The sequence below is a fragment of the Meriones unguiculatus genome, chromosome 8, assembly GCF_030254825.1.
Source record: "Meriones unguiculatus strain TT.TT164.6M chromosome 8, Bangor_MerUng_6.1, whole genome shotgun sequence".
Taxonomy (NCBI): domain Eukaryota; kingdom Metazoa; phylum Chordata; class Mammalia; order Rodentia; family Muridae; genus Meriones; species Meriones unguiculatus.
In genome coordinates this window covers 75,459,991-75,474,762 of record NC_083356.1, presented here as the reverse complement: position 1 = coordinate 75,474,762, position 14,772 = coordinate 75,459,991, and the positions used below count along the sequence as shown (strand labels likewise).

The window sequence follows — 14,772 nt, the reverse complement described above, 5'->3', positions numbered from 1 at the left end:
AAGGTGCAGGGGTGTATGTCAGGTGGATTGGATCTGTGGCACTCCACAGCTAAGGGACTCAGAGTCCTCAGACTTCCTTTTGCCTCATGTGAGATAGGCATGGTGCTGTCCACTTGAGAGTCGGTGTGAGAATGGAGTGATACACACAAGAACCCCTGTGAACCTGAGCACTCTGGGTAAACAGAGCATTTAGGAACAAGCAAGCATGATGCTGCATTCAGACCTTCTGGAAGGACAGGAAAATGGGGTGAAAATGTCCCACCCAGAATGGAGAGAAAGCAAGCTGTTTGTTTTTCACCTGCAGTTCCTTGTAACCTTAGGTCCAGGTGGCACTGTAGGTACTGGTGAGGCAAAAATGGCCTCACAGCACCCTGATTTCTGAAGGCTGAGGGCCACTGCTAGACACTTGAGGACGTTTTCAAGTGTCCCTGTCACACACACCGATGCCGCTGCCCATTGTCATTGCAGGTTAATTTTGTGGCAGCCATTGATGTGTATGAAGATGGAGATGCTGGCCTGCTCTTGTGCTACAACTGTAAGTCAGGGAGGCGTCTGCTCTTCATGCACAAAAACAGCCTATTTGGAGGATGGCAGGATGGGATCTCCCTACTCCCTCAGACTGACCTGTTGAACATGGCTGGGAATATCACCATACCAGGGAGCGTCTAAAATCTCATTCCTAACCACACCACCGGCTGCAGCCTGGGCCTGTCAGTGACATGCTTACCAGAGCTGCCACCATGCGCCTGCTTCCAGGGTGTGGGGTGAGGACAGTGGCATCCAGCTAGCGGGCCCTTACTGTATGCCAGGTAACCCCTGTGTCATTCAAATTGTCACTCAAAGTGGCCCACAGCAGGCTCTGTTGTTTCCTGCATGTGGAGCTAAGGCCCAGGAGACTTGTGAGGTGAACTGCCTTCCTCAGGGTTGTGTATTACTTAGCATCAGGCCAGGACCATCTGACCCTCTTGACCTCAGTATTAGATTGAGTCTTCTGTTACTGAAAGGTGAATGTCCCTCATCTGAAGTGCTTAGGCCCAGAATGTTTCAGAGTTTGTATCTGGGATAATTCCACATACATAACTAGTTATCCTGAAAATGGAAGCCAGGTCTAAACACAAAATCTATTTGTATTTTTTTTATTTTATGTGTATTAGTGTGATGGTGTCAGATCCCTTGGAATTAAGGTTATAGACAGTTGTGAGCTGCCATGTGGGTGTTGGGAATTGAACCCGGGTCCTTTGGAAGAACAGACAATGCTCTTAACCACCGAGCCATCTCTCCAGCCCCTATTTATATTTTTTATACATTTGCTTAAGGCCAGAAAGTAATTTTCATGAGTTTGTATTGTTGTTATTAGACTATCTGAATTTTTCACTTAGATTTTAATTGTTATTTTTGTTTTGAGATTGAGTCTCACACAGTTCTGGCTGTCCTGGAGCTTACTCTGTTGATCAGGCTGGCCTTGAACTCATAGAGATCTACCTGCCTCTGACTCCCAAATGCTGGGATTAAAGTTGTGAGCCAGCATACCCAGAAAAAGTGTCTGAATTTTGGCTATGACCCATTAGATGAGGTCAGGTTTAGGATTTTCCACCCGCCAGCACGCAGAGAGTTTCAGATACTAGGTAACTTTAGATTTCATATTGTTTTGGATTAGGGGCACACAAACTGTAACTTTTCTTTTAACAGAGTCTCACTGTGTACCTTTGGCGGACCTGGAACTCTATGTCAGCCAGGTCGGCTTGAAGGCATAGATCTTTCTGCCTCTGCCTCCAAAGAGCTGGGATTAAAGGTACGAGCCAGCAGGCCTGGTTTGCAAGCTGTAACTTTTTGCATTTTTCTGCTATTAATGAAATCAGCCTAAATCAGGCCTGTGTAGCTCAGTTAGGTTAGTTTGGGTCCAGTAGAAGAGTAAGTTTTTGGCAGAGCAAATGTATCAGATACTGACTTCCAGCCTTTTAAGGGCTAATGGGGGGCTGGAGAGAAGGCTCAGGGATTAAGGGCATTTGTCCCTTTATAGAGAACCCAGGTTCAGTTTCCAGCACCCACATGGCCACTCACAACCATGAGAGGCTCCCAGCTCTGGGGGATGCATGCAGCTACAACACTCACATACATAAAATGAATAAATCTTTTTTAAGTTATTTTCTAAACAAATGAAAATAAGATCATTTCTTGGATTTGGTTTAACTAAAATTAAAAAAAAACATAATTTTTCAGCCTAGAATCTCCAATTTCTATAGTAGCAATTCTGGTTATAGCTCATACATCAGATACTTTGATAAGTAATTTATAATTAAACAGAAAACCCTTTAATCAACACAGAAATTTGTCTGGTCGGTATCATCTTCAGAATCCAAGGCTTAACAGGGAGTAGCTCAGAGAAGGCAGGACAGCAGCTTTCCCGCTCTGAGTCACCCCTTGGGGACATTCAGCCACAAGTTTTAGTCTAGGCATTCCTCAAAACAATGAATCTTAGAATGTAGTCCTGTGGCTTTATTTTTAAATGTATGGGGAAAGAGCTGACCATCCCCCTCCTCACACATCTCCCGGAGAGATGGCTCCGTGGTTAAGAGCACTGCCTACTCTGGCAGAACACCTGGATTCAGTTTCTAGCACCCATAGGATGGCTCACAACCATCTATAACTGCATTTTCAAAGGACCTGATGACCTCTTCTGCCCATGGGCACCAGGTACACATGTGGTGCATACCCATACATGCAGACAAAACACTCATACACATAAAATAAAAAAAAATAATTTTTAATTTTTGGTTTTTCGAGGCAGTATTTCTCTGTGTTGCTATGGCTGTCCTGGATCTGCTCTATAGACCAGGCTAGGCTCGAACTCATAGAGATCCTCCTGACTGCTGGGATTAAAAGCAAGTGCCAACACCACCTGGCTAAATAATACATTTTTAAGTAAACTAATTTTAAAATAGGCATGACAGTTCTGTCTTATAAACCAGCACTCAACAGAGTGTGTCAAGGGAGTGGCAAGCCCCAGACAAGCCTGAGCTACCATAGCAAGATGCTGTCTCAAATCGTATATACAACAATGGTAGTTGTTATCCTTATTTTAAAAGAAAAGGTGTGGGTAGGCATAAACAGTTTCTATAATGAAAGAGAACTTTGTTTCTACAAAGATTTTCTTACTTTGTGAAGGCCTGAGACACATACACTAGTGTTCAGAGGTCAGAATAGACCAGAACCAGTAGCTAAATTAAACTGGCCTTAATGTAGCTGAAGTTCAGCAAGGGGATACACACATGGTCCAAGTTCTCTAGTAACATGTTAGAGGGTGTATTAATCAGGGTTCTCTAGAGTAACAGAACTTAGAGAATTGACTCTCTGTCATATGTTATATATGTGTATACGATATATATCATATCTTATAATATATATAAAGAGAATTTATAAGAATGATTTACAGGCTGTGGCCCATCTAATCCAACAATGGCTGCCCATGTACAGAAGGTCCAAGAACCCAGTAGTTTTTCAGTCCATGAGGCTGGATATCTTATCTGGTCTTCAGTGTACACCAGAATCTCAAAGAAGTAGGCTCCAATGCCAGTGAAGGAATGAAATTGCTAGCAAGGGCAAGCAAGCAGAGAGCTTCTTTCTTTCATGTCCTTATATAGGCTGTCATCAGAAGGTGCGGCCCAGATTAGAGGTGGATCTTCCCCCCTCAAAGATCTAGATTAAAGGTGTATCTTCCCACCCTACCCCATAGATCTGGAATAGAAGTGGATCTTCCCTCTCCAAATGATAACAAACACCCTCACAGGTGTGCCTAGCCATTTGGGTTTTATTTTTAAAAAGATTTATGTTTTGACTACATTGCAGATGTAGCCAAATTGACAACCAAGAATTGCCATTACAGAGGGCATATACAGTTCCCGTCATGCTTGTAAAGAGTGAGGCTCAAGAATGACCTGCCTTGTAGAAAGGCTTCCTCCACCCATGGGTTGCCCATTCTGAATCTTTTCTCTGGCATGATGACATGGCGCAAGTAGGAAGCACATGGCCGCTCAGCCTGCCCTGGCTCCATTCAGGCACCCCTCTGTAGAGCTGTGAAGCTCAGGACAGACCACCTCACCTCTTCCAACCTCAAGCTTGTCTGCAAAGCGAGCTTACAGGATAACAGCATCTACTTTCTGAAGTCAGACAAATTAAATGGACAGTCTTCTTAAAGATCCGTGCTTGGCACACAGTAAATTTTCTCTAGGTGGCAGCTGTCAGCATACATGGTAACAATGTCAGTCTTACTGCGACTGCCTCATAACCCTGACCCAAGGGTGGGCAATGGCTATCTGTAATGAACTAGCAGGGAGAGCCTGGTGTGGTGGCTGACACTCGTACGCCCAGCACTTGGGAAGCTGAGGCAAGAGCATTGCTGCAAAGTCGAGTCCAGCCTGGGAACACAGGCCTAGTGGGGAGGGTGCTGTCTAGGGGCTGCAGGGATCTAGGTGCCATCTCTAACAAAACCAGTCGCTCTTGTTTTCATTGCAGACAGTTGCATCTATAAAAAGGTTTGCCCCTTTAACGGTGGCTCTTTTTTGCTTCAACCCTCGGCATCGGATTTCCAGTTCTGTTGGAACCAGGCTCCATATGCAATTGGTAAGAAAAACCTTTCCCATGGTTCTGTGCTCCTGGCTGACTCCACCTTCAGGTCTCATGTGAACAACCAGGACTCCCTTCCAAGCTACTGCACACCCTGGGGTGTGAATGTTCTTCAAGTGCTCTGCTGTTAGATCATCTTTATGCTCTCCTTTTAGACTCGTGTGTCCCCTGGCTCTTCTCAGTTCCTAGGCACATGACATTTGAAAGTGATTAAATATAACTTGTCAGTACCTGGCAGGCCTTTTCTAAAATTCGAAAGCCAGGTCTCTAGCCAGCGTGCAGACTGGCTGGGGGAATGCACAGACATTAGTTCTTACCTGCCTTAAAACCTGAGAGTCCAGAAGCTCAGGGGCTGGCAAAATACCTGCCAACAAAATGCCAGTGTGGGCCTGGAAAGATGGCTCAGTCAGCAGAGGTACTTGCTGAAGGACTGATGACCTGAGTTCTGGTGACCCAGACCAATACGGTAAAAGGAGAGAACTGATTCCTACAAGTTGTCCTCTGCCTACCACATATGCACCCTCCTCCTCCCCCACATATACATTAAAATGTAATTTTAAAAAGTAAAATCAATCCCGGCACCCAGGGAGGCAGAGGAAGGCAGATAGCTGTGAGTTCGAGGCCAGCCTAGTCTACAAAGTGAGTCCAGGAGAGCCAAGGCTACATAGAGAAACCCTGTCTGAAAAAAAAATTTTTTTAATTATTTTTTTTTAAAGAAAAAGTAAAATCAAAGGTGGTGCACACCTTTGATCCCAGCACCCAGGAAGCAGAGGGAGGTGGATCTCTAAGTTCCAGGATAGCCTGGGCTACACAGAGAAACATTGTCTCAAAAAAAACCCCAAACACACAAAAAAAGGTAAAGTTCCCAGATGTTGATAGGGCTTCATGGTACATGGTACATAGGGCATCCACAAGGCCCTGAATTCCATTCCCAGCACTGCAAATAATAGGAATAAAACTTTAAAATAAACACCAAGATGTGAGTAGTGAAGGTTGTGTTTATAAAACCATGGCGGGAATTAGAGAGTCACCCCAAAGCCAAAAGTGTTCCCATTAGGACTGTTTCCTGCCTGCAATGCAGGCTGTGCTGGCACAGGCCTGCAACCCCAGCACTTGGGTAATGGTGGCAGGAGGTTCATAAGATATTTAGGGTCACAGGCAAATTCAAAGCCAACTTGTTTAAAAAACAAAATTTAAAAACCAAAAAAAAAAAATCCTATCTGCTAAAAGGCCCAGACCAGAAAGAGTGTTGAGAAAGCAGACCTGAGGAAGGTGGCTGGTCAGCCCTTAATGACAGGTGACGTAAGCCAAAAGGAGGAATGGAAACTGACCTCTGGGCTTTGAGCCAAGCGCTAGAGTTCAGGACCAGAGGCCTAGCACGGCAGAATGAGTCACCAAGGACACACCCCAACAGACAGGTCACCTAGCACAAAGGGAGAAGGCCAGGGTGGACAGTGAGGCGTGAAGGACCAGTCAGGAAGCACAGCACAATCGAGGAGATGCTGTGGTTCAGGAAGTCAGCATGCACAACAGCACTGTGAGGAGGAGCACACCTGTGACGAAAACAAAGCAAGCACCTAAGTGCAGGGATGCTCTGAAGGACACAGCAACTGCCTGGAAGACGAGGCCAGAGGGGTGCAGAGAAGGGGTAAGAGTCCTGGGAACACACAGACAGGGCCAGAACGGAAGAATAAAGGAAAGATGTTCAAGCTGTGCTGAGTGTGCCCACAGGACTGGGCAGCTGAGCCACCGGAAGACCAAGTAGTGGGGCATCAGTCAGGGACACAGTGTAGCCCTGAACTGGTTAGAGGGCACACCCAAGAGGCAGGCCCACCCACGTGAAGCAGACAGAGAATGGGAAGGATGGAAGTTGCTAGAGCGGTGAGGGTGACTGAACAAGTGAAGCCACCTAGCCGACAAGCCCATCTGTTCCCTTGCAGTCTGCGCTTTCCCATACCTCCTGGCCTTCACCACTGACTCCATGGAGATCCGCCTGGTGGTGAATGGGAACCTGGTCCACACAGCGGTTGTGCCACAGCTGCAGCTCGTGGCCTCCAGGGTGAGTAGAATGCAGCACCCTGGGGTGTCAAGTGAGCAGAAACTGCTGCTTATCACGTCAGGCCAGCTGTTCTGTGTCACAGTGCCAGAAGGGAGGTGGGAACTCTGACAAGACTGACCAAGTAGGGTTTTCACAGCCTCCAAATGCTGTCTCAGGGTTGGCAAGATGGCTCAGCACGGAAAACACCTGCTGTGCACATCTGACCACCTCAGGCCAATCCCTGGAAGCCATGTAAAAGTGGGAGGACAGGACCAGTTCCACAAAATGCTCCCTGCTTTGGGGAGAGAGCCAGTGGTCTCAGTGGCAGCTTGGGAACACTCAACTGTAATAGTGCCTTCTTCTCTTAATCTTTAGTTGTGTGTGTGTGTATGTGTGTGTGTGTAACTATATGTGTATGCGCTTGTGCACCACAACACACATGTGGAAATCAGAGGACAAACTGCCTGGATCAGCTCCTTCCTTCTACCGTGTGGTCCCAGATATGAAATTCGGGTAGAAAGTGCCTTTATGCCCTGAGCCCGCGCTTCCCTCCATGTTCTCTGCCTAGCTTCAGTTTGAGTTTTTCCTTGTGAGCTGTTGGCTCATCAGCTAACCCACACCCCATAGGAGAAGCAAATCTGAAGGACACCGGAAAAGATGACCTTCCAGGGTGTCTCTGTCTAGTGCCCCCACCACAATTCAACCCCACCAAGGCCTCTCACTCCTCCCCACTAGAATAGTGCCCCTGCCTCATTTCTCATGGCCCCTGCTCAGCCTTGATCTTATTCATGCTGGTTGGAGGCAGCTGTGAGCACAGGGCTGTCCTCACTAGCTCCCAAAATATGCACATGTTTACAACATGTACATGTGTGTTTGTTGACTGTAACTTTACTGATGTCACATAGCCTTAGTTTACAGACAACAGGAAAATATGTTCCTCTTCATTAAACCCAGAGACGTGGGTGCTGGAGGGATGGATCAGTAGTTAAAAACACTGACTGCTCTTCCAGAGGACCGGGGTTCAAGTAGCAGCACCCACTTGGCAGCTCACAACTGCCTGTAACTTCAAAATCTGAAACCCTCACACAGACATACATGCAGGCCAGACACCAACGCACATTAAATAAATAAGTAAATAAATAAATAAATAAATACAGAGAGGCAGACAGATCCAGAGCCACTTAGTTCTCAAAAACTACTCTTTGATGCTTGCTGAGCCCTTGCATCCATAACCATGCTACAGGCTGGACTCCACCCTGTTTACAGTCAAAGCCCTGTCTCCTCATCGCTGTCCCGGTGGGTTCATGTCAAGAGCTGCCTTGTGAAGCCAGATATGTGGCTCACGTCTGTGAGCCCAGCGCTTGTAAAGCTGTGTAGAGGATTGCTGTTGAGTTTGGGCTCAACGTAGTGAGGTTCAGGCTAGCCTGGGACACAGTAAGACTTCGACTGTGAAATTTAAAAAAATAAAATGCCTAATACCTGATCTACTGCTGCACTATTTTTCTAGTGGCAAAGATCCCTGAGTGCTCTTGCAGAGGACCCAGGGTCAGTCCCCAGCACCCATGTACTGGCTCACAATGTCTAGTCCAGGGATCCAGTGCTTCTGACCGGGGCTCCTGCGTGTACAGGGTGCACATACACACACACACACAATGAAACACTTTTTAAGTCTTTCTCACCAGAAATAAATCATGGCTCTTAAGCCAGAACTTACTCTAGCTGCAGCCCTAGACCCAGCACGTCTTTATCCAGCTGTCACTGGTAGTACTCACCAGTGTCTGTGTGTGGAGAACCCGTCCATTGGATATGCCTGACACCAGAGTCGGGAAGAGCCACACCGGAGCTCCTCAATATTAGTAAATGTAGCCAAATCATTAAGAATGGTTGAATTCTGATGTTGAGGATCTTTGCTTCTAATATATTTAAGTTTATACCATTTGCAGGTAAAAGTGCTTGCAGAGCAAGCTTAAGGACCTGAGTTCAAATCCCCAGCACCTCATGTAAAATTCTGGGTGTGATCCATGCAAGCCTGTAACTCCAGTGCTGAGAGAGACAGGGACAGGTGGATTACTGGGGCTTACTGGCCACCAGGCTAGCATTCAGAGAGAGATGCTGTCCTAAGGAAGTAAGGTGGAGGAGAGAGATGGAACAGGACACCTGACTTTCTCTTTCCTACATGCAGGTACACAGTCATGTATATTGTACACACAAAGCTAATTTTATAGCTTTTAATTTTTAATTGGTGGCCATGTTTAAGATCTGGCTTGCAAAATTCCCAAGCGTTGGCTTTCAGAAACACATGCTGTGGTTGCCAAGGTCAGTAATACAGACATGCTGGAGTATTTGCTGACTCCATAAGGCAAACATCCACTTCCCCCTGTGGAATGGGGAATGGGAATGTGGAATGACTGAACCCCAAGGTCTGCCCCTGAGACTCCTGCAGGAACTGTGTGTTGGGTTGGGTTTGCAGGTGTGTGGCCAATGCAGAGATAAGGAAAGTAAATCCTCGGGGAAATGCTAGCTGTGTCAGACCCAGGTCTGCACTGCATGCTCTGAAGAAGTCAGGAAGTCCTGTCCGAGCCTGGGAACCAGTCAGGGCCTTGGCAGTGGTGCAGGAAGGCCAGTGTGTGCAGATCCTGTAATACAAGGCAGCTAGTAACACTTCCTCTTTCTTTCCAGTCAGATATATACTTCACAGCAGCCACAACTGTGCACGAGGGCTCATCTGGAGGCAGCTCAAAGGGGGCCAGTGCCCACACGTCTCCTCAGACGCCGCCTTCCCGGGACACTCCACTGTTTCCTTCTTCCCTGGGGGAAGGTGAATGCCAGCGTTTACTGTCTTACTAATAGATGCTTTAGAGCCTGATGCCTTTGGCTTATTGTCAGAGCTGTAGGTATTCACTGCTAAAGAAGATACTCTTCAGGCTGGGCAAAGCACCACACACCTGTACTCCCAGCACTCGGGAGGCAGAGGCAGGTGGATCTCTGTGAGTTCCAGGCCAGCCTCATCTACAGAGCAAATTCCAGGACAGCCAGGGCTATGTGGAAAGACCCTGTCTTGAAAAACCAAAACACAAAATCAAAGAAGAAATAGGCGTAGAAAAATAGTTGTTGACATTGTCACTATCTAAAGCCAGTAAAAACAAAGAACTTGCTTGGTTGTGATCCCAACACTTGTGAGGTTGAGTGAGACAGAGGATCCTACATTCAGGACCAGCCTAGACTAGGTGATGAGACCTGTCCTAAAAATAAACCAATAAATAAACTTTGATTTTTGAATTAGTAAAATTCTTAAGAAACCTTTTATAATAGTAATAATAATGCTAGATATGGTGGTACATGCCGTAAACCCAGCAGTTGGGGAGATGGAGGCAGGCAGATCTCTGTAAGTTTGAGGCCAACCTGGTCTACAAAGGAATCCAGGACAGCCAGGGCTACACAGAGAAACACTATCTGACTGTCTGGGGTTGGGGGAGGGGGGGTAGGGGAGGAAGTACTCCAGTTGAGGAGAAAAAAAAAAAAAAAGTAGAGCAGTTCCTTGTTCAGTAAAAAGAAAGCAAGCTTCTTCATGCTAATTATACTAAAGAACAGAGATTATCTTCTGTCCAGCAAGATGGTTCAGCAGGTTAAAGGCATCAGCCCCTAATGGCCTGAGTTGAATTCTTGTGTCCCACAGATTCAAGGAGGGAAGTGAGTCCTGCAAGTTGTCTCTTTACCTCCACACACGGAAACACGCACACACACTTGTGTCATACACACACAATAAGTGTAACTGAAAACGTTAAAGAAATTGTTCTGTTGTAAATAACATGAGCCTAAAGTTCTGGTCTTTTCCAAATTGTGTTGCAGGTGAAACTCAGTCTAAAAATCTGTACAAGATTCCACTGAGAAACCTTGTGGGCAGAAGCATTGAGCGGCCTCTGAAATCGCCCTTAGTCTCCAAGGTCATCACCCCACCCACCTCCATCGGCCTTGGCATCGCTGCCATTCCTGTCACTCATTCCTTGTCGCTGTCTCGAATGGAAATTAAAGAAATAGCAAGCAGGACCCGCAGGGAACTGCTAGGTAACAACAGCTCCCAGGGTCATTTCTGTGGCTTAGACCTGTGGGGTTTCCTCTTTCAATGTCCCTCATTTTCAAAACCCAGAGGCTAAAAAGGAAACGTGGGGCTGTTGAGATGGCTCAGTGGACATAGCTTAAAGCTTGACGACCTGAGTTTGACCTCCAGGACTCCCATGGTTGAAGGAGAGAACAGACGTTCTCACGCTGCTGTCTTACCTGCATACAGGCACAACATGACATACAAGCGCCCACATCATACAACACAAATAAATGTAATCAAAATAATTTAAAGAAACTCCCTTTCAGAAGAGATCTATAAATCCGCCACTCATAATCACATCTACCCACCCATAATCACATCTACAGGGCCATTTTCCACCAATGGTGGTGTTACTCTCTCCTGGTTACAACAAAAACCTGACCAAGCCATGTTAAGGGGGAGACAGCAGTTAATAGAACACGACAGGGTTTTAGGGACTTTGCAGCTTGTATTAGACTATTTGTATTATACTTGTATATACTGCAGTGTATACTTTATAATCAGAGAGCAAAGTCTTTACTAACAGGAAAACTAATGGAAAAATAATGTCTGTCGTGGGGTGGTGCTGCCTTTAATCCCAGCAGAGCAGACAGATCTCTGAGTTTGAGTCCAGCCTGGTCAGCAAAGTGAGTTCTAGAACAGCCAAGGCTACACAAAGAAATTCTGTCTCAAAAAAAGAAAAGAAAAAGGAAAATAATCTCTGTCATCTTTGCTGTCTCAAGTCTAACAATGTACCACTAAAAATAAAAATGGCGGTGGTTTTGTTCACATCTTTGATCCCAGCACTTGGGAGATAGAGGCAGGCAGATCTCTGAGTTTGACGCCAACCTGGTCTACAAAGCAAGTCCAGGACTGCCAGGGCTACACTGAAAAACCTTGTCTCAGAAACAAACAAACAAAAAGAATAAAAAGGGCAGGAAAACTGGAGGGAAGTGGGGTGGATTTGATCAAAACATGCCGCATGCCTATGTGAAACTCTCAAAGCACTTTTACATTTTTTAAAGAATATGAAAGACATTTTCTGTCTCCTGTGGTAATGACCCACTAGCCTGTGATACTCCTCTGTATTACAGGTCTCTCTGATGACGGTGGACCCAGGTCAGAAGGAGCACCAAGGGCCAAGTCAAAAACCCGGAAGCGGTTAGAAGAGAGTCAAGGAAGCCCCAAACCAGAGACCGTGAGGTCAGCTAGCAGTGACAGGTAAAAAGAAGCCTCTGCTCCAAGTGGTGGCCCCATGGATGCCAGCATGCCCAAGAGGTCCACTAGCCCAGCAGCCTACACGGTCAGCACACAACCCTACTCTGAAGGTCCTGGAGAGGACAGCTGCCACGATGGGGCTGAGACAAGAGGACACTGTCACCAGCAATCAAGCAAATGTTCACGAAAATATATTAAGACAGTCTAGAGACCGTCAGCTAGAGCCTCGCCTGACATGCATAAAACCACACACACACACACACATACATGCACACACAGGCACATGTACACGGACACACGCATGCACAAAGCCATAATACACACACACACACACACATATGAGAAATAATAGAGAAAGAAACTTTTTTGCTGGGGGAGTTCTGAGACAGGGTTCTTCCGTGTAGCCCTGGCTGTCCTGGAACTCACTCTGTAGACCAGGCTGGCCTCAAACTCACAGAGATCCCCCTGCCTCTGCCTCCCTGAGTTCTGAGTGGTGTGCACCACCACTGCCCGGCTGAAAGAAACCATTTTTCAGACAAGGTTTCACTATTTGGCCCTTGCTGGGCCAAACTCACTATGTAGACAAGAATGACTCGGACTCAGACAGAGCTCTGCCTCCCTGTTTCCCTATGCTGGGATTAAAGACATGCAGCACCACACGAAGCCTGGAGAAAAAACTTTTAACATGTATGTAATGTATGCTGATCATAGTTACATAGGCACACTTGCACACTCATTATTCTCTCGTGTCCCTCTCCCACTCCCACTGGTCTCTCAACTAAGAGACTAATTTTGGCTCACTAGTTTGATGAAGAGACACAAAGCTGAAATTGCTGTGTGGCCACCAGGCACTCAAATGGTACACAGACAGGCACGCAGGTCAAAGCTTTAAATCCCAGCACTCGGGAGGACCAGGGAAGACTTCTTCAAGTTCAATGCCAGTCTGCTCTACAAAATGAGCTCTAGACCACCCAGAGCTATGAGACTCTGTCCCAAAACATCAGAAATAAAAATAAAGAGCCTCAAACAAACAACCCACTGTAAGTGGCTCAGGCCTGACTGCCAACACCTGGGACAGGAGAATCAATGCAAGTTCAAGGCCAGCCTGACCCTGTCTCACAATAATACTATTAAGGGTCTGGAAAGATAGCTCAGCAGTTAAGAGCATTCATTGTTTGATCTTCCAGAGGACCCAGGTTCAGTTCCCAGTACCTACATGGTGGCTCCCAATCATCTGTAACCCCAGTTCTAGAGGGTCTGATACCCTCTTCTAGCCTCTGCAGGCACAGGGATGCACATGTTGAACAGACATACATGCAGACAAAGCATCCATGTGCATAAAATAAAATAAATAAGCTTTTAATAATAAATTATTGAATTGTAGGTGGAAGGTCCACTTTGATAAGGGGTCAAGGAAGAACAGAGCACAAGGCTGGCTTGAAACAAATGATGAGAATGGAGAAACGGTGCCTTAGATAGCAGGAACTCTGGGCAGTTGCTCTGAGCAGGCAGCATGGCCAGAGACACAGGGAAGAAGGGATGGGCTTGTCAGAGTCTTAGGAAGGTGGCAGAGGTCAAGTGGGCAGAGCAGGGCCAGGGGCTTTGGGAGCCCAGCATTTGTGGAATCAGAAACTCTGAGAAGTGACACCTTGGACCTTTTCACCTTCCTCCTTTGCCCCGTGGTAGATACACTGAGCATAAGACAACAGAAGCAGGCAACGGAGCCATGTTGCATGGCGTGCCTACAGAGCCCTTGATGGTGGCTTCTCTCTTCCAGGATCCCATCAGGAGTTTTGGAAAGCCCTGCTTCTGAAGCCAATCCTGACGGCCGTAATCCCTCAACGAGCTCTGAGCAGGACCCTGTGGTGGACAAAGAGGGCAGCCCTGGCTCAGGCAGCAGCCCCTTCCAGCTCATGGCCTCCTCAGAAGAAGACATCATTGATTTGAAGTAGAGTCTGTGTGTCGTTGGCCATCCTTAGTTTTCTTTGCAGGTTTATACTGTCTAAGCAGTTCCAACGTCCTGTCTCAACAAAGTGCGCCTTCAGCCAGGCAGCAATCTATTGGACCAAACCTCCTGCGCCCTCAGCCAGTTTGGGTCACTCTCTGATGTCCAACGCCATCTTTCTTGACCCTTGTTTCTTTCCATTCAAGAACCGTCAGTCCCCTTGTAATAAAGGTAGTAGATTTCATTGAAGTTTTAGATCAAAACTTTGAATAAATCAAAAACGTTCATTCTTATCCTCTGCAACCCTTCTCTTATATTTTATAGATTTAGATGGAAATTATTTTTTCGTAAATTTTGACTTATGTCACATACTATGTTTCTTTTTTGAAGAAAAGATGCTGCTTTTTAATTTTACTATAAATAAGTTTTCTTTCTGCACCTTGGCCCTGTTGCTGCCTGTGTTCACTGGGGTGGGGGTTGGGGCCTGCTGCACTCCTGCCTGGAGGCCTGCGAAAGATGAATGAAGTCTTCCACTTCCTCCTCCTCCTTTGGTTTCAAACAATTAAAAAAGGCAAGGGACCCTGTCAAAGTCTTAGGATGCATTTATCTTGTAACTGAGGGCATAGTGCATTCTTGTCATTGAGTTTTCAGAGTCCCTCCCTTGAGTGGTTCACTGCTTTTGTTTTGCTTTACAGTATTGGGCATGGAAGCCAAGACCTTAAATGTGCTAGGCAAACAGGCTCTGTTGCCGAGCTGTATTCCAAGCCCCTGCCTTCTTCTTTCATATGAACCTAGCAATTATCCTTCCTCTTAAAGATACATCAGAATGTTGAGACAAAGAGGTGGAGAGCTGGAGAAATGCCTCAG

The 14,772-nt window shown here is 46.4% G+C and overlaps 1 protein-coding gene across 7 annotated transcripts in view; it reads left to right on the top strand.

The window, feature by feature from the left end:
* Garnl3 (GTPase activating Rap/RanGAP domain like 3) overlaps positions 1-14,198 on the top strand; it is a 139,854-nt gene extending 125,656 nt beyond the window's left edge. For all 7 annotated transcript variants that reach the window (XM_060389961.1, XM_060389960.1, XM_060389963.1 and 4 more), the window contains 7 exons: positions 469-535; positions 4,513-4,620; positions 6,564-6,682; positions 9,341-9,479; positions 10,511-10,726; positions 11,837-11,963; positions 13,738-14,198. In XM_060389961.1, the coding sequence (XP_060245944.1) occupies positions 469-535; positions 4,513-4,620; positions 6,564-6,682; positions 9,341-9,479; positions 10,511-10,726; positions 11,837-11,963; positions 13,738-13,912 (951 nt within the window). In that variant the 3' untranslated portion in view covers positions 13,913-14,198. The remainder of the gene's footprint in view (positions 1-468; positions 536-4,512; positions 4,621-6,563; positions 6,683-9,340; positions 9,480-10,510; positions 10,727-11,836; positions 11,964-13,737) is intronic.
* The last annotated feature ends 574 nt before the right edge of the window (positions 14,199-14,772 follow it).